The sequence below is a fragment of the Engystomops pustulosus genome, chromosome 3 (genome assembly GCF_040894005.1).
Source record: "Engystomops pustulosus chromosome 3, aEngPut4.maternal, whole genome shotgun sequence".
NCBI lineage: Eukaryota > Metazoa > Chordata > Amphibia > Anura > Leptodactylidae > Engystomops > Engystomops pustulosus.
The window spans coordinates 152,812,820-152,838,950 of NC_092413.1; the positions used below are offsets into that span (position 1 = coordinate 152,812,820).

Genomic DNA, 26,131 nt, shown 5'->3' on the forward strand with positions numbered 1-26,131 from the left:
TTGCGTTAAAATTAGGTACGTTGGCTTATGCTGGGGTCGGCTTATACTTGAGTATATATGGTATGTAATTATTTGTGCTGTGGTGTCCATATATAGTTCATATCAGTATGAAGCTGAACCGCCATTTAAACTGAAAAATATAAACTCTCAGATAAAATTAAAGAACCCTTGTTATCCAATAAACTTAGCTATTAGATAATTGCATTTTAATGTAAATCTTAACAATATAGTAGCATTCCATACTGTATGTAATAATGTTATCACTTACCTTTTTGCTGATAATGCTAATTTGTCGGAATAAATAATTTTTCTACTAAATTTCCTTACCCCACAGTCATTGGCTCCATCTCCACACATGCCAACAAAATAGCTAGAAAAAGAAAATAAGTTGAATGTGATGGTTGCATAATATTTATATTTTTGTACTTAGAAACATAAAAGTAACAGAAAGAATACTTTTATTTTCAACTTACTCTAACTTTTGAAGCTCTTCAATTAGACTCGACTTTTGCTTTGGAGTCATCCTTGCAAAAATGGTTCCATTTAATAGTATCTTTAAAAAAAAACATATTACAAGTAAGGCTTATATTTATATGAATATTACTAACTTAACCTTATGACATGACCTAGTTTTCACTAATATGGTGTCCTACCCCGTTCTTTATAATATCAAATCATCCGGTTATACTGGAATTAAAGACAAAATAAAAGACAAAATAGAAAACTTTTCAATACTTTACTCAAGCAAATAATACACGTGACTACAAGAAACTTTACAAAGAAAATATGCAAATATGTTTTCCATGTCAACCTTGAAAGGCACAGATGAGAGTCTATTCTTTTTGAACAGACATGCTAATTTGACAATTATCTCGCATCATATCACTGGTAATCCATTGAGGTATACAAAGCTGTCTTAAAGGTAGCACTGATGCAAAGTTTTTCCTATGTGCCATACGTTATATATTAAGGGACCATATATTTTTCAGCTCGAAAGAGTAATGTAATCATACCTTTGTATATGTGAGAAATCCATTCAAACTCCAATATTGTAGCTGTTGCTTATTACATACATGTATGGGTACACATATTTCTACCTAACGCTATCTAAAGTTCTACCAAACACTATCTACATCTTTGTATGGTCTAAACTGCTGACAAGTTCTCTGTAATCAACTTTATTAGAATATAATGGTATACATAAGACACTTTTACATGATATAGGATTCAAGGATTGAAAGAATAGTAAAGAGGTAAAATCAAGTTATACAGTGATAAGTGACATGCTCTATTATAAAAAATCTAATGGCTCTTTTTATATGTCATATACAGTATTACCCAATTATTTAGAATATTGGACACCTTCTTTAAAAAAAACCAAACAAATACAAACATTCCACAGTTTTTCCTTGTGGAAATGTTTAAATTACCTAACACCTGGGTAATGAAATTCATATTGTCAGAAGATTTTTGAATTGATAGTTGCGCATTATTTTTTTTATGGAGTATATAAATACATATTAGCCCTTTCCAGAAGCAGTAAGTTTTGGAATAATTTTTTAGCCGGATGTACATTATTAAGTTATGTATATAAACAAAAAAAATGTGATATATCTTAGAATGCCTAGGTTCAGACTAGACTATTATTCTACACTTACTTTTGGCAGCAAATAGGGAAAATGTTGAGTTAAGACTTGATAAGACTTTCCATTCATTGCAAAGTGATAGTTTCCCAAGGTTGTAGGGTTATTCATCCATGCTTTATCTGTATCAATATGTGTCTTCTGGGAGAAAAAAGTGAAAGAGTGGATTATAAATAAGCAATGATGACTTTTTTTGACAATTTTGTTTCACATAGTATTTACATTAAAAAAATCTCCAGGCTACATAACTTCTTGGTTTGTTTGAGCCTCATTCTTAGATAACATAGCAAGAGGCTTTTCCTTGTTTAAAGAGGACCTGTCACCCCAAAAAACTGCACAAGGAGCTGCTTACTGAAGTTACCCCATTTTTGGCAGTGATAAACTGCTGGCTTTATAGGAACCCTCCGATAAAGCTAGCAGACACTGCAGCGCCATACCTTCAGAACGCCAGACTAACCTTACATCGAGGGGGGGGGGACTAGGAGGCACTGACTGCCGCATGAAGCCTGGCAGTCACCAGCCTCCTATGGAGTGGGAGGGGCGGTCCGGGGAAGAATCAGCGCCTCGGCTGCCCCTCATGAATATGGTGCTAAAAATGGGGTAGATCTAGGAGCTGCTTACTTTATTAACCAGCTGCTTATACATTTTTTATGGGTGGCAGGTCCTCTTTAAACAACCAGATGATCAGCTCATTCTTAGGACGCTGCTTAAGATGCTGCAGGGAACCTGTCACCAGGAGACCCCATTTTAACATTCTCTCCGTCCCCATAGAGCATTGCACATACACTGCTAAACATTTTTTGTATGAAAAATTGGTTTTTCAGAACAAAAGATAGGTTATTTATTATCTTTGAATTTCCTGTGTGTCTAGTCAAGTTGCCCCCTGGATGTGGCTGAAGAGGAGTAGTTTCCCCACACCCTTGCAAAACCGCCCCTCTGTGTGTGATTTTCAAAAGACTAATCCCACCCCTCACCCACCTATCCATGTCCCGTCCGCTGTCCTTAACCCTGGCTGACCGTGTCAGTCATTCTGACATGGGGTAAGCATCTCTCGTACCATGTGCATGGAGGTCAGTGGACCCCGGGAGCTATACAAACTACTTAGTTACTTAGTATTCATCTGCGCATGTCAGTGCACTTGGTACGAGAGATTCGGACCACGCAGGTGCCAGAATGCCTGACGTGGTCAGCAAGAGTTCCGGACAGCGGGTGGGACATGTATAGGTGACTACTGCAGGGGAGGCGAGCCCGGAGACATAAAAATGACTGAGTGTTGAAGAACCACGAGGAGTCGTCCCGTTCTGGAGGCGCTGTCACACTCAGATAATAGACTGGGATGGTGTATCCATAAAACCAGTTTTAATAAAAAGTAAAAGGTAAAACACTACGCGTTTCGGGCCCCGGGCTGGAGCCTTCGTCAGGTGGATAATTACATGTAATTATCCACGTAGTGTTTTACCTTTTACTTTTTATTAAAACTGGTTTTATGGATACACCATCCCAGTCTATTCGCTGAGTGTGACAGCGCCTCCAGAACGGGACGACTCCTCGTGGTTCTTCAGCACACAGCCAAGTCCGTCAACTCTGGTTTGCCCGGACCTGAGTCCCGTCGGCAGCAGTCCCTCCATCTATTTTACGCTCTATCTTTCACTGAACCAGGTGAGAGACATTCTATTATATATTTTCCTTATCAAACAATACACTTGAATCCTTTGCGCTTTTTGTCTCCCCCTCCTATTGGCCACGTTGATGCATACCTGTGGATCCCCACATTAACGCATCTAACACCAGCCCTCCATTTATAAAAATGACTGAGAAAGGTGGGGGAGGGGCTGGATTAGTCTTTTGAAAATCACACACAGAGGAGCTGTTAGGATTGGGTACACAAAAGACAGGGGATAGTGTGCCCTGAGCTTGCCCCAGCCTCTGTCCCTTCCTATAGCCCCCCCACGCTAAACCGTGGGGCGACTACTTGAAGACTCGGAATACTCTGGTTTAAGTGCGGGAAGGGAAATACAAACAGACTGACGAACATAAAACACAAAAGAATCGTAAACTAGCCGGAGTCACAACGGGAGGGTACGTCAATAGCAAAGTCAGTAAGCAAATAGTCAATGTCAAAAACAAGCCGAGGTAACAACAATACAGATACAGAGCAATACAACCTAGTGCAGCAAGCGAGTGGAGAAAGAGATTTCAAACACTGGCACAGGTGACTAGTGAAGCTGCAATTTATGCAGCCAGAACTCCACCTCCAGAACCTGATAGGAGCTGGACAGCATCTGGGAATTAACCCCTCACGGTGCAGAACAACAGGCACCAAGCAGAGGTTCAAAGTCCCAGCCACTCCTAGACAGCGCGAGATCTTAGCAGCCGCTGCCCAGGACGAGAGGTGGAGTTTGCGCGGACACGCGCCGGGGTTCGGAGAACGCTGCTGCCACCACCAGAAGTTCCAGCATTCTCCCTAGCGAACCTGACAGGAGCGGTTTCCTGAGGGTGGGGGAAAACTACTCCTCTTCAGCCCTGCCCAGGGTTCGACTTGACTAGTCACACAGCACATGTCATTCTGAGGTAATATATAAGTTATCTTGTGTTCTGTAAAACCAATTTTTCATACAAAAATGTTTAGCAGTGTATGTGCAATGCTCTATGGGGAGGGGGGTGGTTGGGGTGGTACTAAAAAGGGGTCTCCTGGTGACAGGTTCCCTTTAAACACATGGGTTGTTCTGAACACCGAACCCCAGTCAGAACTTCTTGCTGAAGTCTTCGAACAGGGGACTGATCATGCAATATTCGGCATGGACACAAACATTTTGGTTCAGGTCCACTCATCCCTATTTGAGACCATCTTACTGGAAATTAGACAAAGTTTATCAGTGTGTAGTTTGTGCTATAATGCATGAAAAGGGGCAATGCATTAGACCCCAGCCTATCTAACACTGAAAATTAAAGGATACAAGTTTATTTCATACTTTGGCCATTATATAGTTTCCATTTGCCTCATTGTCAGTCAAAGTTTTCCAAGAAATTGAAGCAGGTACATTTTTCTCAGGTTCACAGGCCTCCAGCATAATAATGTTACTGGTAGAAGGTATCATTCCTGATTTCTTTCCAACTGTTACAGCAGTCTGAAGGTTATCACCTAGAAAATGAATCAGACATGATGCACAGTCTAATAAAGGGGATGTTTATGTATCTTTTGTACACCTTGTAATTTGTAAGGGATACAACAGCACACCAATAAAGAAACTGTTCCAAAACGTCTTTAATAGACAGATAGACAGTCTGATCAAAGGAATGTTTGTAGACAGTGATTTATACAATATACAACAGCACATTAATAAAGGTTTCAAAAAGGTCTTGCAATTTTTCCCTCTTTCTTTTCAGTCTTAATCATAGTATATCATAGTATATAAGGCTGGAAGGAGACGCAAGTCCATCAAGTCCAACCTTTACGAATTAAATAAATGTTTTATCCCCATAACCCGTGATATTTTTTCTCTCCAGAAAGCCATCCAGGCCTCTCTTGAACATGTACATAGAGTCCGCCATAACAACCTCCTGCGGCAGAGAGTTCCACAGTCTCACTGCTCTTACAGTAAAGAACCTTTGTCTATGGTGATGGTAAAATCACCTCTCCTCTAGGCGTAGAGGATGCCCCCTTGTCCTGGTCACAGGCCGAGGTATAAAAAGATCTTTGGAGAGATCCTTGTACTGTCCGTTCAGGTATTTGTACATTGTAATGAGGTCTCCCCTCAGTCGTCTTTTTTCTAAACTGAATAATCCCAAATTTTTTAATCTGTCAGTGTATTCTAGTTCCCCCATTCCCCTAATAATCCTGGTTGCTCTCCTCTGCACCCGTTCCAGCTCTACTATATCCTTTTTATACACTGGTGCCCAAAACTGTACACAATATTCCATGTGTGGTCTGACCAGGGATTTGTATAAGGGCAAAACTATGTCTTTATCATGAGAATCTATTCCTCTCTTGATACATCCCATTATTTTATTTGCTTTAGCAGCAGCCGCCTGGCTCTGGTCACTAAAATTAAGTTTACCATCCACAAATACCCCCAAGTCCTTTTCAGCTTCAGTTTTACTAAGTAATTGATCGTTTAGAACATAATTATACTTTTTGTTTCCATGGCCCAAGTGCATAGCTTTACATTTATCTACATTAAACCTCATCAACCATTTCTCTGCCCATCCCTCAAGCTTCCACAAATCCCTCTGTAATGCTAAACTATCGACCTCAGTATTTATTACTTTACACAGCTTAGTATCATCTGCAAATATTGAAACTAGTGTAAACCCACTACAAGGTCATTAATAAAAATATTAAAAAGAAGTGGCCCCAATACTGACCCCTGTGGCACTCCACTGGTAACATCAACCCAATCTGAGAATGTGCCATTAATGACCACCCTCTGTTTTCTATCACTAAGCCAATTACTTACCCAAATACACAGATTTTCTCCTATTCCCAGCAGTCTCATTTTATATACCACCCTTTTATGTGGCACGGTGTCAAATGCCTTTGAAAAGTCCAGATATACAACATCCACAGCGTCCCCCAGATCCAGTCTTGAACTTACCTCCTCGTAGAAGCCAATCAGATTAGTCTGACAGGACCGATCTCTCATAAACCCATGCTGACGCTGGGTTATAAGGTTGAGCACAGTGAGATACTCCAGGATAGCATCTCTAATAAACCCCTCAAATATTTCCCCACCACAGCAGTTAGACTCACGGGTCTGTAGTTTCCAGGATCGCTATTTGATCCTTTTTTGTATATTGGTACCACATTTGCTATGCGCCATTCCTGTGGAACATAACCAGTCCTCAGTGAATCTTCAAATATTAAAAATAACGGTCTGTCTATCACCGTACATAATTCATGCAGAACCCGAGGGTGTATGCCATCTGGCCCCGGTGATTTATCTATCTTAGTGGTTGCGAGGCGGCGCCGTACCTCTTCCTGGGTTAAACTGTTGACATTATAAAAAGAATTAACATTATTCCTCATTGTGTCTTCCACCAGGGGATTTTCCTGGGTAAAGACAGTTGAGAAGGCGACATTCAGTAGATTGGCCCTTTCCTCATCTCCTTCCACCATGACCCCCATGTTATTTCTAAGGGGACCCAAACTCTCTGTTTTTAGTTTCTTATCATTTATATACTTGAAAAATAATTTGGGATTATTTTTGCTCTCCCTGGCAATATTTCTCTCAGTCTCTATTTTTGCGGCCTTTATCTTCTTTTTACAGGATTTATTAATATTGTGGCCTGATAAAATTATTTACTTTAATCTCCATGGAACCACACAAGGGACAATTAAAAGCTTTGCATTTGTACTTTAGATATACAGACAGTATACTTATAGTGCATTTAATGCCAGGATGAAAGACTGTATGCCTGAGGGGCTCCAGGCTCCATTAACACCTATGGAGCCTGGAGCCCCTCAGGCTCATTTGCATGCAGTCATTCATTCTGGTGGTAGATGCCCTTTAAGAAATCCAACTTACAGATGACCCATAGTTACTCTCTGTGCACTGTGAGATCTAGTGAAGCTTCTGGATGCTGATAATTTACTGAACTTTAGTCCCAGGCTGCAATGGTTAACAGAGTTATAAAGACTTAATTCATGTTTCTATGGCAGCCTAAAATCTTATTGTCATTGTGATGAAAAAACACTTTGCATAACAGTTCTGACTTTCATACAAATGCAACTTAACCCCTTAAGGATGCAATCATTTTGTAGGTTAAGGCTCAGAACCATTTCTTGTAATCTGGCATGTGTAGTTTTAGATGGTTAGAACTTTTGAACACTTTGGCCCACATTTATCAAAAAATAGTGCAAACTGCACTAAGTGTAGTTTTCCTGTGGAGTGTGCGAGGTGTGCCAAATTCATTAATTGTGGGCATGTGTTCTTCATGAATCTCTTTTCACCTTTAACATGTGGCACACACTATGACGCACTGTGTCACAGTGTGTGATCCCAACTCTGCACACTCGGCAACGATTGAAGAGAAGAAGCAAGAAAAACTTTGGGGAGCATAGGAAGGTGAGTATGTAAGTTTATTGTTTTAATACGCTTGTGTATAAGCAGAGGTGAGGTTTTTCAGGACATTTTTTGTGCTGAAAAACTCGGCTTATTTACGAGTATATACAGTATTTATTTTTCTGCTAATGTGGCCATGTGAGGGCTTATTTTTTGCAAGATGAGATGCGTTACTGCTGCATCAGAAAATCATTTCTGTATTAGATTTTTGACTTTTTTATGTGTTCACCATATACTCTATGTTATATGTAATCTTTATTCTATGGGTCAGTATTATTAAGGCCATACCAAATTTCTATATTTTTCCTTACATTTTGCGAAAACCTAATGTGGGCAAAAAAATTATATTTGCATTGCCATTTTGCAACACCAGTTTGTAGGTAACTTTCATTTTTATTATATTATATTTCATTTTTCACTTTTATTATATTATATGTCACTATTATATGTAACAGGACTTTAGGGGCATTTTTATTAAATTATTATTATTTTATATTTTAAAAATGTTAAAGTTTATTTTTTAATTAAATTTTTTTTGTACGTTTTAAATTGTCTCACAATGGGACATGAAGAAGCAAATTAACCAATGCCAATTTAGCTCCAACGATTAAATAAATCAACATCAGCTCAATGACATACTATTTCTGCAATGCGCTTAGTCGCAGGGCTCGATGCAGTAGTAGTTTGTCAAGGAGCACTAAGGAGAACCTTTCCTGTAGCAAATGACTAATTCATTTTTAAAGAAGCATATTAACTAGTTTAGATACTACCTGCTCAGGAATTAGGAAGAATAAGATTATATTTAATCCCTTGAGTATTTAACCCCTGATATACCAATGGAATGGCTACGTTTTGATGTTATGACTCTTGATGTTGATTTTTTCATTGCTTTTTATTTCACTTTTTTTAAAGCAGGATACCAACAATTCTTGTATCTTTTATTACAAAGCTAGAAATTTTCATTTTGGCGGAATCGTTCTCCATCAATTTTAAACCCTTACCAATGCTTGACCTAGTTGAATGTCACATATTGGCTGCCGGTGATTGGAGAGGGCTCACAGGCTCACATAGCCGGTTAGTGTTTACTGCATATTGCAGCAAACACCAACCAGTAAAATTTGCGATCGGTGCTAGCACTGATCGCGGGTGTTAACCCGTTGATCGCCACCAGAAAAGCTGCCAACGGCATTTAACAGCAAGCTGTGCATAGGCGCTGCCATGTTGGCTGACACTGTGACGTCATCAGGGAGTGTCAATCCTTTGCTATGACAGCCTTGGGTCATGCAAAAAATACAAAGAATGTAATTTAAAAAAAAAATTCAAATACCCCCAGAACTCTTTTCCTAGAACTGGTATAAATATAAATAAACATGGTATTGATGCATCCAAAAATGTTTAATCTATCAAAATATAATTACAGTTATTCCAGGCGTTTAAACATATAATGGAAAGTAGCGTGCAAATTCGAAAATTTCACTTTGAAATATATAAATAAATTAATAAAAAGTGATCAAAAAACAGTACAGTCCTAAAAAATGGTAGCATTGAAAATGTCATCAAAAGTCGCAAAAAATTACACTACAGACAGCTCCGTACACTGAAGTATGAATAAGTTATTAGTGCCAGAACATGGCAAAATGAAGATTTTTTTTTGTACAGGAGGTTTTAGTTTTTATAAACGTATAAAAACATTATAAAATCTATATAAATTTGGTATCCTCTTGATCGTACCAACCCTAAGAATCAAGTAGACATGTCATTTGGGGCGTCAGTGAAAAAGGCTTGAAGCCTTTTTTATACAGTGGCCAAATGTATCAAAACTGTTTCCACAAAAAACTGTGGAAAAATGCTTTGGTTTGTCCATTTTTCTCCACTATGTAAAGTAAATCACATTAAAAAAATGATTTGGTGCACAAAAAACAAGCCGTCACAGAAGTCTTGAATGGAAAAGCAAAAATTATATGGTGTCACGGGTGCTCCCGCGATCCCTGTCACGGATCGCGGGCGCATCCGTGCTCCTTCATGTGCCCCCACTGCTGCCCGGCGTCTCTTACCTCTCCCGGCTCCTGCACTTCCTCGAGCTGCCATGCGCGCGCGTCCCCGCCTCCTAGGGCGCGCGCGGCTCCGGCCGAAAATTTAAAGGGCCAGCGCACCGCTAATTGGTGCACCGGCTGAACACCTCACCTTTAAGAATCTGCCTCTTCCTGTGTTCCTTGCCGGATCTTTGTGCCTCATAGCCTTAGAGAAAGCTTACTAGCGATTATTCCTGTGTTCCTGTGTATTCCTGCGTTCCTGTGTATTCCTGCGTTCCTGTGTGTTCCCGCTCCCGTGTCCTGTGTTACCCGAGTTCCTCCGTGTTGCTGTGTTCCGTGTGCCTGTGTTCCCGTTCCCACCTGCCTGGACCTCCTGTTGCTGACCCCGGACTTGGACCTGACGTTGCATCTCTGCCGCCTGCCCTGACGCCTACGCTCCGAGTTCCCCCAAGGCCGTGTTAGACGTCTTCCTCGCCTGGCACCTGTATTCCAAAAGCCGCTTCTGCCCCCGGCTGAATCTTCTGCTGATGAACCTATGCAGGTGGACCGAGTCCGGCTTTCTCTACAAGAGCGTTCCAGGCGACGTCAGGAGAACTTGTGCATGTATTGTGACAGCCCACAGCACTTCGTCGGGACTTGCCCCGTACGTCCCCAACGCCCGGGAAACGCCAGCACCTAGGCTTCTCAGGAGAAGCGTCCCTAGGTGTGAATAAAGCTTCTCCACGCTTGATTCTCCCTGTACTCCTCAGCATTGGGACCGGTACTCCGGTCCAGGTTTCTGCTTTTCTGGATTCAGGCTCCACAGCGAACTTTGTAGATGCTGCACTGGTCGCCCTGCATCACTTCCCGGTGGTTCGTCTTGAGAAGCCCTTGTCCATTGCCTCAGTCAGTGGCCAGATTCTCTCCGTGCCTATCTGGTTTCGCACTGAACCCCTGCTCCTTCAAGTTGGTGCATTGCATAAAGAGAGACTCTCCTTTTTTGTGCTGCCACAGTGCACTTCCACTCTCCTGCTGGGTCTCCCCTGGTTGCAGCACCATGCCCCTGTTCTGGACTGGTCTTCTGGGGAAATTCTCCGTTGGGGTCCGGATTGCCCCTCACGCTGCATGACGGTTCCACAACCGCTTTCTGTCAGGACTGCTACCTTGTCTCCCAAGCCTCTGGAGGGACTTCCAGCTCCGTACCGGGACTTTGCAGACGTGTTTTCTAAAAAACAAGCCGAGATCCTTCCTCCACATCGTCCCTATGATTGCCCCATTGATCTGCTGCCTGGATCTTCTCCACCACGGGGTTGGGTGTATCCGCTCTCGGTTCCTGAGACTGCCGCTATGTCGGAATATGTTAAGGAAAATCTGCAAAGAGGTTTCATCCGCAAATCCTCCTCGCCAGCTGGCGCTGGTTTCTTTTTTGTCACAAAAAAGGATGGCTCTCTCCGCCCCTGTATAGACTATCGCGGTCTTAACAAGGTCACCGTTAAGAACCGCTATCCTCTGCCGCTTATCACGGAGCTATTTGATCGTCTGCGGGGTGCAAGAATTTTTTCCAAATTGGATCTTCGTGGGGCCTACAACCTCATCCGCATCAGGAAGGGTGACGAGTGGAAGACCGCCTTTAACACCCGTGATGGGCATTTTGAATATTTAGTTATGCCCTTCGGACTTTGTAATGCGCCAGCCGTTTTCCAGGAGTTTGTAAATGATATTTTCCGGGACTTATTGTACAGTTGTGTCGTGGTGTACCTGAACGACATCCTTGTGTATTCTGCCAATCTGGAGTCCCACCAGTCTCATGTACGGGAGGTTCTCAGCCGCCTCAGGACAAACCACCTCTATGCCAAGCTGGAGAAGTGCCACTTTCTTCAGAGAAGCCTTCCATTCCTCGGCTACATAATTTCTGATAGGGGTTTGCAGATGGATCCTGCCAAGTTACCTGCGGTTCTTCAGTGGCCACGCCCAGTGGGACTGCGAGCTATACAAAGATTTCTGGGCTTTGCTAACTATTATAGGCAATTTATCCCACACTTCTCATCTTTGGTCGCGCCGATGGTGGCGCTTACGAAAAAGGGTGCTAATCCCCGTGTCTGGCCACCAGCAGCAGAAGAAGCCTTCACGAAATTAAAAACTGCTTTTTCCTCCGCTTCAGTCCTTACCCGACCGGATACTGAAAAGCCATTCCTGGTGGAGGTTGATGCCTCCTCCGTGGGTGCTGGGGCAGTCCTTACCCAGAAGGGTCCCAGGGGACGAACGCTGACTTGTGGTTTCTTCTCCAAAACCTTCTCCTCCGCGGAGAGAAATTATTCCATTGGAGATCGGGAGCTTCTAGCCATCAAGCTGGCTTTGGAAGAGTGGCGTCATCTGCTGGAGGGAGCCCGATTTCCAGTCAGCATTTTCACGGACCACAAAAACCTTCAGTACCTTCAGACGGCTCAGCGTTTGAATCCACGTCAAGCCCGGTGGTCCCTCTTCTTCTCTCGCTTTGACTTCCGAATCCATTTTCGCCCTGCAGAGAAAAACATCAAGGCTGACGCCTTGTCCCGTGCTTCTGATGTTATGGGGGAGGACTCTGCTCCAAGGCATATTGTTCCTCCAGAGAGACTTGTGCTTGCCGCGCCGGTGGACCTCCGGCAGCTGCCTCCCGGCAAGACTTATGTGCGACCTGGTCTCCGAAAGAGGATTCTGACCTGGGGACATTCTTCTCGTGTGGCCGGGCACCCTGGGGTGCAGCGCTCTGTGGCCTTAATTTCCCGATTCTACTGGTGGCCTGATTTGGTCAAGGACGTTCGGGATTTTGTAGGTTCCTGTGCCTCTTGTGCCCGCAACAAGCCTTCACGACTTAAACCTGCTGGTCTTCTGTTGCCGTTACCCGTGCCTACCAGCCCATGGTCTCATGTGGCTATGGACTTTGTTACAGATCTACCGCCATCTTCTGGCAACACCGTTATCTGGGTGGTGACTGACCGCTTTTCGAAGATGTCTCACTTTGTCCCTCTACCAGGTTTGCCTTCTGCTCCACGTCTCGCCAGCCTCTTCTTCCAGCATATTTTCCGGCTTCATGGTCTCCCTCAGCACATCGTCTCGGATCCAGGAGTTCAGTTTGTGTCCAAATTTTGGAGATCTTTGTTCAACCAGTTGCAGGTGAACTTGGACTTCTCTTCCGCCTATCACCCACAGACCAACGGCCAAGTGGAGAGGGTGAATCAGACTTTAGGTTGCTATCTCCGCCATTTTGTCTCTGCCCGTCAGGACGACTGGGCATCTCTTCTACAATGGGCGGAGTTCTCTTACAATTCCCTGGACTCCACTTCTGCCAGTTTTGCTCCCTTTTTTATTAACTATGGACTGCATCCTCGGCCTCCTCTTCCGTTACCTACGTCTGCAGATGTTCCTGCTGTGGAGGACCTGGTACGTGATCTGAAAGCCATCTGGGAGCAAGTCCACACCTCATTGCTCCGAGCTACAGCCCAGACCAAGCGTCAAGCAGACAAAAGACGCCGACCATTCCCTGTTTTAGCTCCTGGTGACAAGGTTTGGCTGTCCGCCAAGTATGTTCGGCTGAAGATCCCAAGCTATAAATTGGGACCTCGGTTCTTGGGTCCATTTGAAATTCTCGGCCGCATCAACCCGGTGGCTTACAAGTTGCGCCTGCCTCCCAGCATGCGCATTCCTAATTCTTTCCACGTTTCTCTCCTTAAGCCAGTCATCTTCAACCGCTTCAACCGACAAATTACTCCTCCTCCGGTACCACAAGCTGATTCCACCGATGTCTTCGAGGTGAAAGAGATTCTGGATACTAAGACTGTGAGAGGTAGACGGTTGTTTCTGGTAGACTGGAAAGGATTTGGTCCTGAGGAGAGATCCTGGGAGCCAGAGGATAACATCCTGGACAAGAGCCTGCTCCAACGTTTTCTCAGGCCCAAGAAGAGAGGGAGGCCGAAGGGGGGGGTACTGTCACGGGTGCTCCCGCGATCCCTGTCACGGATCGCGGGCGCATCCGTGCTCCTTCATGTGCCCCCACTGCTGCCCGGCGTCTCTTACCTCTCCCGGCTCCTGCACTTCCTCGAGCTGCCGTGCGCGCGCATCCCCGCCTCCTAGGGCGCGCGCGCGGCTCCGGCCGAAAATTTAAAGGGCCAGCGCACCGCTAATTGGTGCACTGGCTGAACACCTCACCTTTAAGAATCTGCCTCTTCCTGTGTTCCTTGCCGGATCTTTGTGCCTCATAGCCTTAGAGAAAGCTTACTAGCGATTATTCCTGCGTACCTGTGTATTCCTGCGTTCCTGTGTATTCCTGCGTTCCTGTGTGTTCCCGCTCCCGTGTCCTGTGTTACCCGAGTTCCTCCGTGTTGCTGTGTTCCGTGTGCCTGTGTTCCCGTTCCCACCTGCCTGGACCTCCTGTTGCTGACCCCGGACTTGGACCTGACGTTGCATCTCTGCCGCCTGCCCTGACCCTGTGCCTGGCCCTGTCTACGAGATTGTCATCCGCTAAGGTACCTCGACCTCGGCTGCCACCGTGGGCTAGTCACACCTGGGAACGACCTAGTGGTATCCTGCCGCAGCAAGTCCAACCCACTTTGCGGCGGGCTCTGGTGAATACCAGGTGCCGCTAGGCTCCGGTTCCGGGTGTTGGCTAGTTGCATCTCCCGCGGTGGTCCAGAGGATCCACTGATCCTAACATATGGGTATTGGAAGTCACCAAATTAAAAAGAAAAAATGACATTCTTTTAAACATTTTAACCTAGAGAATTTTTTTTGCCAAATATGAAATATTGGAAAATATAAAAAGCCAAATTGTCCCAACTGTTGTTTCTTTAATTTTTTTCAGAGACCTACTAAAAGGTAATATGTGATATGTAAACACTTGTTGCCACTAAAAATGACAGCTAAAAGTGTCAAAAAAAAGTTCTAATACAGCTACAATGACAATAAAAACTTTAGATTCTGATCTGCAGCAATGAAGAAGCTAAAAAAGAATTGCTTGGTAATTAAGCCACAAACCAGCCATGATCACCAAGAAGAAAATAAAGGCTTCACAATGATAATGCACATAAGAATATCCAGTAGTAGAACAGTTATTGTAACATTAACTTAAATCCAAAGAAATTCACTGGACAAACGGACAACACAAATAAAACTTAACTTTTAATTAGACGTCTAGGTAAAACCTAAGGGGAACCCCCTCAAGATGAGCCTTCATAATGTAACTTATGTAATGGCTTAAAATGTAAGTGAAAACACAAAACTTAGAAACTAGTTCCTAATTTTACCACTAGGTGTCATGCATGTGTTGCATTTGACACCCATAAGGTAAGAGATATAAATTTTTTGAGATTTAGACAGAAACGGGAATGAAGTTATAGATTCCCGTGTATCTATATTCACAAGATTAGGACCGTCTCTTTGAGTCACTTCAACACCTAATCAGTGCACTCATATCTCGTCTGAGAAAACCCAGAGATGACGATTAGAGTCAAATATGCAGAAGCATTGATGGTATGCTCCTGCAAACAAAAAGGAGTGCACAGGAAAAAAATGGTGTGTGTGCCGCCTCAAGTCACTGTATGTAACCGTTTAGTTTTCATGCATATTTCGGCGGACACATTCCTTATCACATCTACATCTGTTTAAGTGTGCATGATTACCAAGGAATGCAGGCTATCTCTAGATAGGCATTGTGCATAAATATCAACGTTTGCATGGTACTTGTATGAATGTGAGGCACAATAATCGGATGTGTCCATAATATTACAAGTGTGCTTTGAGGGGGGATGCATGGAATTTACAGCCGGTGCGTCTTCCAACCTATCACATCTGCTGGTCCGGATTAAACAGATGTAGATGTGATAAGGAGTGTATCCGCCGAAATATGCATGAAAACTAAACGGTTACATACAGTGACTTGAGGCGGCACACACACCATTTTTTTCCTGTGCACTCCTTTTTGTTTGCAGGAGCATACCATCAATGCTTCTGCATATTTGACTCTAATCGTCATCTCTGGGTTTTCTCAGACGAGATATGAGTGCACTGATTAGGTGTTGAAGTGACTCAAAGAGACGGTCCTAATCTTGTGAATATAGATACACAGGAATCTATAACTTCATTCCCGTTTCTGTCTAAATCTCTAAAAATTTATGTCTCTTACCTTATGGGTGTCAAATCCAACACAGGCAGGACACCTAGTGGTAAAATTAGGAACTAGTCTCTAAGTTTTGTGTTTTCACTTACATTTTAAGCCATTACATAAGTTACATTATGAAGGCTCATCTTGAGGGGGTTCCCCTTAGGTTTTACCTAGACGTCTAATTAAAAGTTAAGTTTTATTTGTGTTGTCCGTTTGTCCAGTGAATTAGTTATCATTTCAAACGGCCATTTACATCATATACTGTCTGTGACTTAAATCCAAAGAAATAAAGCAATACCTGTGACCATCACCGTCCTAATATTGGCGTCTGTGAGTTCCTGAAGTACTGAATTGGTTTCTGGTTTAAGGCGATTCTCCAGGATCAGTAATCCAAGAAATGTAAGGTCACTCTCCACTACTTCCCTTTCAATGAAAAAATTGAAGATGTGCTCTCTGAACATGTCTTTAATAATAGGAAAGTGTCACAAAATATAGCAACCAGTTTTCACTTTCTGACTGTAGATTTTTTTTCTTCTCTTTTCTGTCTATGATTATAGGGGGAAACATCATATCTGAACTCTAGTAACAGTACTTGGTCTAGGGCTGTGGATTTGGTAAGACAACCTTCCGACTCCAACTCCGACACCACCAAAATGGTAACTGGCTTGGATTCCACAGTTATATTTTGGTGATTCTAAAAGTGCTGAAATGCCTTATTCATCTGATCTGTAGTGGAGGAGCTTCACTAATGAGCATGTACATAAAGTGCAGCAAACATGGGTCATAAAACAGGGTCTCCATAACTGACCCAGAGAATTGTGGCCCCAGGAGCAAACAAGGACCCATGAGTGCTTAATGCTTGTCAGCTGTTGTGTGAATATGCAGTCCCTTTCTGTGATATTAAGAATTGTGCAATATACTGTGCATGATATATATGAAGCATTTCACATGTATGTTTTACTTATTCAGCTGTACTCCACTGCTTTCTGGTCCTCTCCTGCGATGGCACAGTTCTGCTCTGGGTCCTGATGCCGGTACATACAACCAGAGCAAAACACAAAGCAGATCGGCACATGGATGAGAAAAGAAGCTGGAGTGTGATGCAGGCAGAGAAGGGGAGCCAAGAAAGGACAGGATTGTTTTGCCTTCTGGGGCTCTTCAGTATTTGTCTGCTATAGGGATGTCCAGTATTTGTCTGCCATTGGGGTCTCAAGTATTTGCATGCCGTTGGGGTCTCCAGTATTTGTCTCCTATGGAGATCTTCAGTATTTGTTTGCTATGGAGATCTCCACTATTTGTCTGCTATGGGGGTCTCCAGTATTTGTCGGCTATGCTGATCTCCAGTATTTGTCTGCTAAAGGGATCTCCAGTATTTGTCTGCTCTGGGGTCTAAAGTATTTGCATGTCCTTGAGGTCTCCAGTATTTGTCTGTAATATTTGTCTGCTATGGGGATCTCTAGTATTTGTCTGCTATAGGGATCTCAATATTTGTCTGCTAGGTTGGGTGTCCAGTAATTTGTCTGATATGTGGGTCTCCAGTGTTTTCGCCATTATTAGTCAACTATAGGGTATTCAGTATTATTATCATCTCTGTATTCTCCATTATTATTTGCTGCTTTGAATGAAGAATTTGGTTTCTGGGGTGGTATATATTTCTGTACTGTAGTATGTATAATTTCTGGGGTGTTGCACTCTGGTTATTGGTGCATCTAGGATACTGGTTACTGGAGCAGTATCTTAAAGTTGAGCAGTATTAAAATATGTATTGTTCAGTTCCATTATAATGAGAGTAAAATTATTTTATTATTTTATGATATGAGATATCATATGCAAAATTGTGGAACTGCAAAAATTGAGCCTCTAGGTTCACATAGTATCCTTTATGCAGAACTGTTCTCTGTTGCAAAATACAGGACAATGTGATGAAAAACCTAACAAAAGACATGTTGTAAAAGGGGTTGTCCACTTTACCTCATGTTTTATGTAATGTCCATGTTAATATGTGGGGGGCAGGATATTAGGTAATTTACCACTTTACATCTATTCAAAGTTCTGCACCATTTTATTGCTATGTAAATTGAAACTTGCAGTCTTTAATGAGGCTCATTAAATGGATTGAATTTATTTTTGTAAATTATTAATAGAAATATTTAACAGTTATTACCTATCTATATCAGTAGACTTTGGTAGACCTTCTTTTTGTAGAGTCCTATATGCTAGTCCAATAACTCGGAAGCCTTGTACTGTGTAGTAATCCAGTTTCCTAGAGAAGCTGTTTGGAACTATTAAGAAATTACAAATTTATATCAATGCCAGCCCTAGTAAAACATGCCACTGGAAAACAATGGGGCAAATTTACTTACCCGGTCCATTCGCGTTCCAGCGGCGGCTTCTCCGCTCTGGATTCGGGTCCGGCCGGGATTTAATAAGGTAGTTCTTCCGCCGTCCACCAGGTGGCGCTGCTGCGCTGAAAGTAAACTCATCGCGCCGGAATGCACCGAGCTGGACCAGGTGAAGGTAAGCGGTCCTTATGCGACACATTTTCGGTTTTTAAATGCGGCGGTTTTTCCGAATACGTCGGGTTTTCGTTCGGCCACGCCCCCCGATTTCCGTCGCGCGCATGCCAGCGCCGATGCGCCACAATCCGATCGCGTGCGCCAAAATCCCGGGGCAATTTAAGTACAAGCGGCGCAAAACGGAAATATTCGGGTAACACGTCGGGAAAACGCGAATCGGGCCCTTAATAAATGACCCCCAATGTTTACATTTAAAATTGATAAACAATGTAATAATTTAAATATAGCTTAACTTGCATAACTGCATGAAAAGACTTTATACAGTCTATTCGCTTTTTAAACAAAAGTCCTTTCAAATCATTTTAAAAAACTACAACATTACAGATCAACAAAATAATATAGTTGTTGTATAACCGTGCTCCGTAAATCTTTTAAAAAAAATATGTTAAATTAAAAAGTACCTGGAGTTAAACTTCCATTCTATTCACATTGGTTTCCTTGATTTTTAAATCAGAATCTTCACTTTTTGGGCTGGGTTATAATAATAATAATTCTTTATTTACAGTATATAGCGCAGACAGATTACGCAGCACTGCACAAAGCATGACAATTTGGTCCCTGTCCCCATGGGGCTCATAATCTAAACAACCTAACAGAATGTTTTGGGGTTGTGTTTAATACATTGAGTATAACTTTTCTGGTAAGTTCCAAACACTGGTCTTGGTGTTTTCCATCTTCTTCCGGACTTGCCCCGGGATCCATGTTGAAACACATTGGAATTTTCTTTGTCCCACATCACGACCCTCAGCAAGTTTGACGTCACCAGTTCATAGTATCATAGTATATAAGGCTGGAAGGAGACTCAAGTCCATCAAGTTTAACCTTCAAGAATTAAATAAATGTTTATCCCCATAACCCGTGATATTTTTTCTCTCCAGAAAGTCATCCAGGCCTCTCTTGAACATGTACATAGAGTCCGCCATAACAACCTCCTGCGGCAGAGAGTTCCATAGTCTCACTGCTCTTACAGTAAAGAACCTTTGTCTATGGTGATGGTAGAATCGCCTCTCCTGTAGGTGTAGAGGATGCCCCCTTGTCCTGGTCACAGGCCTAGGTATAAAAAGATCTTTGGAGAGATCCTTGTACTGTCCGTTCAGGTATTTGTACATTGTAATGAGGTCTCCCCTCAGTCGTCTTTTTTCTAAACTGAATAATCCCAAATTTTGTAATTTGTCATTGTATTCTAGTCCCCCCATTCCCCTAATAATCCTGGTTGCTGTCCTCTGCACCCGTTCCAGCTCTACTATATCCTTTTTATACACTGGTGCCCAAAACTGTACACAATATTCCATGTGTGGTCTGACCAGGGATTTGTATAAGGGCAGAACTATGTCTTTATCATGAGAATCTATTCCTCTCTTGATACATCCCATTATTTTATTTGCTTTAGCAGCAGCCGCCTGGCTCTGGTCACTAAAATTAAGTTTACCATCCACCAATACGCCCAAGTCCTTTTCAGCTTCAGTTTTACTAAGTAATTGACCGTTTAGAACATAATTATACTTTTTGTTTCCATGGCCCAAGTGCATAACTTTACATTTGTCTACATTAAACCTCATCAACCATTTCTCTGCCCATCCCTCAAGCTTCCACAAATCCCTCTGTAATGCTAAACTATCGACCTCAGTATTTATTACTTTACACAGCTTAGTATCATCTGCAAATATTGAAACTTGACTGTGTAAACCCACTACAAGGTCATTAATAAAAATATTAAAAAGAAGTGGCCCCAATACTGACCCCTGTGGCACTCCACTGGTAACATCAACCCAATCTGAGAATGTGCCATTAATGACCACCCTCTGTTTTCTATCACTAAGCCAATTACTTACCCAGATACACAGATTTTCTCCTATTCCCAGCAGTCTCATTTTATATACCAACCTTTTATGTGGCACGGTGTCAAATGCCTTTGAAAAGTCCATATATACAACATCCACAGCGTACCCCAGATCCAGTCTTGAACTTACCTCCTCGTAGAAACCAATCAGATTAGTCTGACAGGACCGATCTTTCATAGACCCATGCCGACACTGGGTTATAAGGTTGTGCACAGTGAGATACTACAGGATAGCATCTCTAATAAACCCCTCAAATATTTTCCCCACCACAGCAGTTAGACTTACGGGTCTGTAGTTTCCAGGATCGCTACTTGATCCTTTTTTGTATATTGGTACCACATTTGCTATGCGCCATTCCTGTGGAACATAACCAGTCCTCAGTGAATCTTCAAATATTAAAAATAACGGATCACAGCGCTTGTTATCCACATCCAGCAATGGACTGGGGTTAGTCCGGAGAAGTTGTAAAAGACCCAGACCAGCATTTGGAACTTACTGGAAAAGTGTACTGGATTAAATGGAACCCTGTGTGTATGGTGATTTCAAAATCAGGAGAACCAATGCAAAGAAAATGGAAGTTTAACATAATTTGTTTTAACTTTACGAAGCGCGGTTATACAGTAACTATATTAGTTGATTTAATTTCTTTGGCACCAAGGTAGGACTTAAAACCTGCAACACCAAACACTTAATCTTAAGATAGAAACAGCGCCAGTAAAATACAGATATTATACTTGTTTTAAAGAAAGATCAACAATATATGTAGTTTGAGGTTTACAGATTCTAGCTCTGCTTTACTATTTCTATGGTTACCTGTTTCTGGTTTACAAAAGCGAACAATCATTTCTGGTGCCCCCTTCATGAACACTTTTAAGTTGCTCTCTCCAATCACCTGGGTGACTACAGACATTCGCTGTAAACTGGAAGAGAATGGGAACTGATGCAGGACAAGGATTCCTTCCACTGGCGCCTACTTGATACACATTTATGAGAGGATGAGAAGCAGAGATGAATGTACAGCATGGAACTTGTTTTATCATTTTATTCAAAACAAATGGGGTGTCAAAACAATCATGAGAAGTGACAATAGACAAATACAATTGACTTGCCTTTGCAGCACCCGGTCCAGGTTTTACCATTGTGCAGTTATTTAATGGCCCATCTTCTTTAATTTCCAAATTGTAATCTTCAAGTTCCTATTCAAAATGTCAAATGTACTATTATTTAAATAGTATTCAAGTCTAAAATCATTGTATATAACAAATCTGTATGTGGTTTCAGGGATGTCAAGACACAAGCACAGTTATACGTTATAATATCTGGAAAAGAAAGGTTCCTCACCACAATACATGTCAGATACTCAAACTATTTTACAAACTGTATTTTATCTGTCAGATGATTGACAAATAATTTCACTTAAGGGTTAAAGTTTACCTCCAGTTACAAACTATGTTTTACACAAAAAGTATATGTGAATAAAGTTAAATTTGTAGTATCTAATAATACAATATTCTAATCTAATTTTCAAGCTTTGTGAGTGACAGTTTCTCTATGTGTTTCACTTATTGGGGAATGTTGTGTGTAACGTGCATTAAATGTGTATTTGCTTAAAAACATTTGTATACATACATACATTATAACGTGTGTAATCAGTGACCTCTGGTTGTGGAATGTTCTCCTGCAGAAGTCTCCATGATCCACAGTATTCTGGAAAGGGGACTTCTCTACTGGGGTTATAAATTACCAGCACCTTTTTTCTTGTTGTGAGTTTCTGTGTGTAACAAGGAGTCAGCGTTGAATGTGTGACATGCCTGATGTGTGACCTACTTGCTGTATTGGAATAAATCTCTAGTTTGGAGCTAAGTTCTTTTGCTCAGAGCTTGGTTTTGCTGGTCTTCAGCACCTTTGGTGACAGTCTTAATAACAGAGGAGGGATATTGCCATAGGGTCACAAGCTGATCTCATTGCCATCATGGTACCAAATCTTGGTCAGAAATTAGATGCTGCTGCAGACTAACAGTCAGTAACATGCATTTGTCAGTCTCCATGGCAAGGTCTGAGAAGGGGACAAACTGCTTCATAGTAGCTTTAAAAGTGATTGGTGGTGAACTGAGCAACAGCAAAAAGCTAGAGCTGATGAAATTGGTCAATGAAGCAGTCTGAAAAAGTGATCAATTGAAGATGACGAGGTCACCATTGATGATTGCTTCTGGTTGGCCACATTGAAAATGACTATGACTATGTGGTAACATTTGAGATTACCATATATGTAAATCATATAATATAGCTCAGGAGGACTGGACCCGCTTATTGGTTTGGAAATTTACAGATAGAGTACTCTTTCAGAATTACAGGCGGTCCCCTACTTAAGGACACCCGACTTACAGACAACCCATAGTTACAGACGGACCCCTCTGCCCCATGTGACCTCTGGTGAAGCTCTCTGGATGCTTTTCTATAGTCCCAGACTGCAATGATCAGCTGTAAGATGTCTGTAATGAAGCTTTATTGATAATTCTTGGTCCAATTACACCAAAAATTTTGAAACTCCAATTGTCACTGGGGCAAAAGAAAAAAAAATGTCTAAAACTTCCATTATAAAATATACAGTTTCGACTTACATACAAATTCAACTTAAGAACAAACCTCCAGACCCTATCTTGTATGTAACCCGGGGACTGCCTGTACTAATGTAGTGCAGGTGTTTTCAAACCACAAAGAAATTGATTATAATAGAGGACCGTGTTTTCTGCTTGTGCAAGACACAGGTGTGCCAGTTGTGTAGTGATGCCACCATCACTGCATCATTACAAGGCCAGAGTCTGTAGGTACAAAGATGGCAAGTATGAAAGTAATTTAATTGTTTTAATGTTTCTGGGCAATTTTATAGAAAATAGTTACTTACATTGTGTATTGCAGTGTAAGGGCTTGAACAAGCGATAGGATGAATGCTTGTTCAAGCCCAAGTCTGGAAAATTTAAAAATGTTAAAAAAAAAGTAAAAATCATTGTATAATAATTCAATAAAATAAAAGTCACAAAAAAATTACATATTTGGTATCACCACATCTGTATTAATCTGTACAATAAATCTAAAACAATACTGAAACCGCTCAGTGAACAATGTAAAAAAAAAAACATGAAATATACAATATACAATTTTTAATCAAATACCCTCACAAAAGATGTTCTAAAAAGTGATCAAAAAATGTACATGCCCTTATAAGAAATAAAAACTCTTTTGCAAAATATAAGCCCTCAACCAGATATGTCAACAGAAAAATAGAGAAATTATGCCCCTGAAAAAAAAGAGATTTTCTGCAATATTGGTTTTGCTCAGTAAAATTGAGTAAAGATAAGAAAAACTATATAAATGAGGAATCACATAATCGTAGTGAACCAGAGAACAGATAAAATATTATTTTTATGTTATGGCGAAGTGGAATAAAAGTCCAAAATCCAAATTGATGATTTTGTTTGTATCCACCTTTAAATAGTTAATAAAATCTCACGAATAAGCTTTATACCCCCAAAATTAATGGACTTTACATTGCATCTTGCTCTGCAAATAATAGGCCTCAAATGTTCGCATTACCAAAAAAATTAAAATTTTATAGCCTGTACAATGTGACAAAACAAATCTGCTCTGAATGGCGCTGGTTTCATTCTATGCCCAGCCGTGAGCCCATACAGCAGGTTACCACCACATATGGGGTATGAGTACACTCAGGAGAAATTGGGCATAAAACTTTGGAGAGCATTTCATCATTTTATTCATTATGAAAGTGTCATTTTTGGCCTAAATGAATGCATTTTTAAAAAAAATCAATAGTTTCTAAATCACACTTCCATTTTGTTTTAACCTATGAGGTTAATAGACTTAATAGAAGCTGTTTCTATAGTGGCATAATTTATGGGGTTTTACTATTACTTAGGCCTTTCAAAGTCACTTGAAAGCTGAGATGTCCCTCAAAATGTGAATTTTGGCGATTTTCATGAAAATTTTATAAATCGCACCTAAAGTTCTAAGCCTTAAAACATCCTATAAAAATGAAAGAATGCATAGAATATCATTCCAACATAAAGCAGACATTCCGGAAATGTGAGTTATGTAGCTTTCTGGGTAGTTTAACTATCTGGCTGGAAAGCAGAACTTTACAAACTTTGAAAATGAAGAATTTTTCTGAAAACGTATCACTTAAATTTTACAACTATCATGAAGTACAATCTGTCTCGAGAAAACAATCTCAAAATGACCTGGATACGCTAAATCTTTCCGAAGTTATAACCAATTATCATGACACGTCAGATTTGAAAAATTGAGCCTGGTCATTAAGCTGAAAACAAGCGTCAGTGATTACAAGGGGTTATTAACAAGGGGTTAATAATTATTCAGAATACATTTCTATCATATAATAAAGAATATAATTCAGTGGTAACTGTAATTAACATAATTAGTGTGGGGATATTTGCTTTTTCTTAGCACATTGGGGACTAGATATAAATTATAATTAATAAAAGGGTTATCTGTAGATAGATTCAATATTTTATAGTGGTCAGCCGTCAGTTGTGGTGTGAGGGGTATATCTTATATGTAAGGGGTATATGTGATGTATGTGAGATGCACAGTGTGGCCAGTTGTGCTGTGAGGGGTATATATGACATATGTGGGGTACAGTGTAGTCAGTTGTAATGTGAGGGGTTTGTACAATATATGGGGGTGCACGGTGTGACCAATTGTGGTGTAAAGGGTATATCTTATATATGTGGGGGCCAGTATGGCCAGTTGTGTTGTGAGGGATATAAATGATACATATGAATGCACAGCGTGGCCAGTTGTGGTGTGAGAGGTATATATGTTATATATAAGGGCACAGTGTGGTCAGTTGTGTTGTGAGTTGTATATATAATACCTGTAGGGTGCACAGTATGGCCAGTTGTGGTGTGAGGGTTATATCCTATATATGAGAGGTGCACAGTATGGCCAGTTGTGAGAGGTATGTAGGATATATATAAGGGCACAGTGTGGTCAGTTGTGGTGTGAGGGGTATATATGGGCACAGTGTTGTCAGTTGTCTGTTGGGGTGTGAGGTGTATATATGATATATATGAGGAGCATAGTGTGGCCAGTTGTGGTGTGAGAGGTACCATATATACTTGTGTATAAGCCGAGTTTTTCAGCACAAAAAATGTGCTGAAAAACGTTCCCTCGGCTTATACACAAGTCAATACTGGACTTAAAAAATAATAAACTTATATACTCACCCTCCGGTGGCCCTGATGCGCAGCGCTGCTCCCCTGATGTCCGCGCGGCTCGTCTTCTGTCTTCCCGGCTCCTCTTCTTGCTTCAGCGCCCGTCTTCTGTCTTCTGTAACGTCGTGCTGGGCGCCGCCATTGTTCTTCTCCCGGGCGGCGCCTAGTATGACGTCAGCAGCGGCGCGTCATACTATGTGCCTGCCGCCCGGGAAAGAACAATGGCGGCGCTCACCACGATGTTAGAGAAGACAGAAGACGGGCGCTGAAGCAAGAAGAGGAACCAGGAAGCCAGAAGACGAGCCGCGCGGACATCGGGGGAGCAGCGCTGCGCATCGAGGCCACCGGACGGTGAGTATATAAGTTTTTGGTTTTTTTTTAAATTCTGGGCAGGCTGTATACTACTGGGGCAGGCTGTATACTACTGGGGGCAAGCTGGGAAGGCTGTATACTACTGGGGGCAAGCTGGGCAGGCTGTATACTACTGGGGGCAAGCTGGGCAGGCTGTATACTACTGGGGGCAAACTGGGCAGGCTGTATACTACTGGGGGCAAGCTGGGCAGGCTGTATACTACTGGGGGGAGGGTGTATACTACTGGGAGGAGGCTG

At 41.7% G+C, this 26,131-nt stretch overlaps 1 protein-coding gene across 2 annotated transcripts in view; it reads right to left on the reverse strand.

Moving 5' to 3' along the window:
• The window catches only part of LOC140122120 (probable cation-transporting ATPase 13A5), a 103,057-nt gene that overhangs the window by 28,067 nt on the left and 48,859 nt on the right, over nucleotides 1–26,131 (reverse strand). For both annotated transcript variants that reach the window (XM_072142608.1, XM_072142609.1), the window contains exons 15-22: nucleotides 21,380–21,466; nucleotides 21,084–21,240; nucleotides 18,018–18,135; nucleotides 16,152–16,276; nucleotides 4,616–4,785; nucleotides 1,659–1,784; nucleotides 474–553; nucleotides 328–370 (exon numbers count right to left, since the gene is read on the reverse strand). In XM_072142608.1, the coding sequence (XP_071998709.1) occupies nucleotides 328–370; nucleotides 474–553; nucleotides 1,659–1,784; nucleotides 4,616–4,785; nucleotides 16,152–16,276; nucleotides 18,018–18,135; nucleotides 21,084–21,240; nucleotides 21,380–21,466 (906 nt within the window). The remainder of the gene's footprint in view (nucleotides 1–327; nucleotides 371–473; nucleotides 554–1,658; nucleotides 1,785–4,615; nucleotides 4,786–16,151; nucleotides 16,277–18,017; nucleotides 18,136–21,083; nucleotides 21,241–21,379; nucleotides 21,467–26,131) is intronic.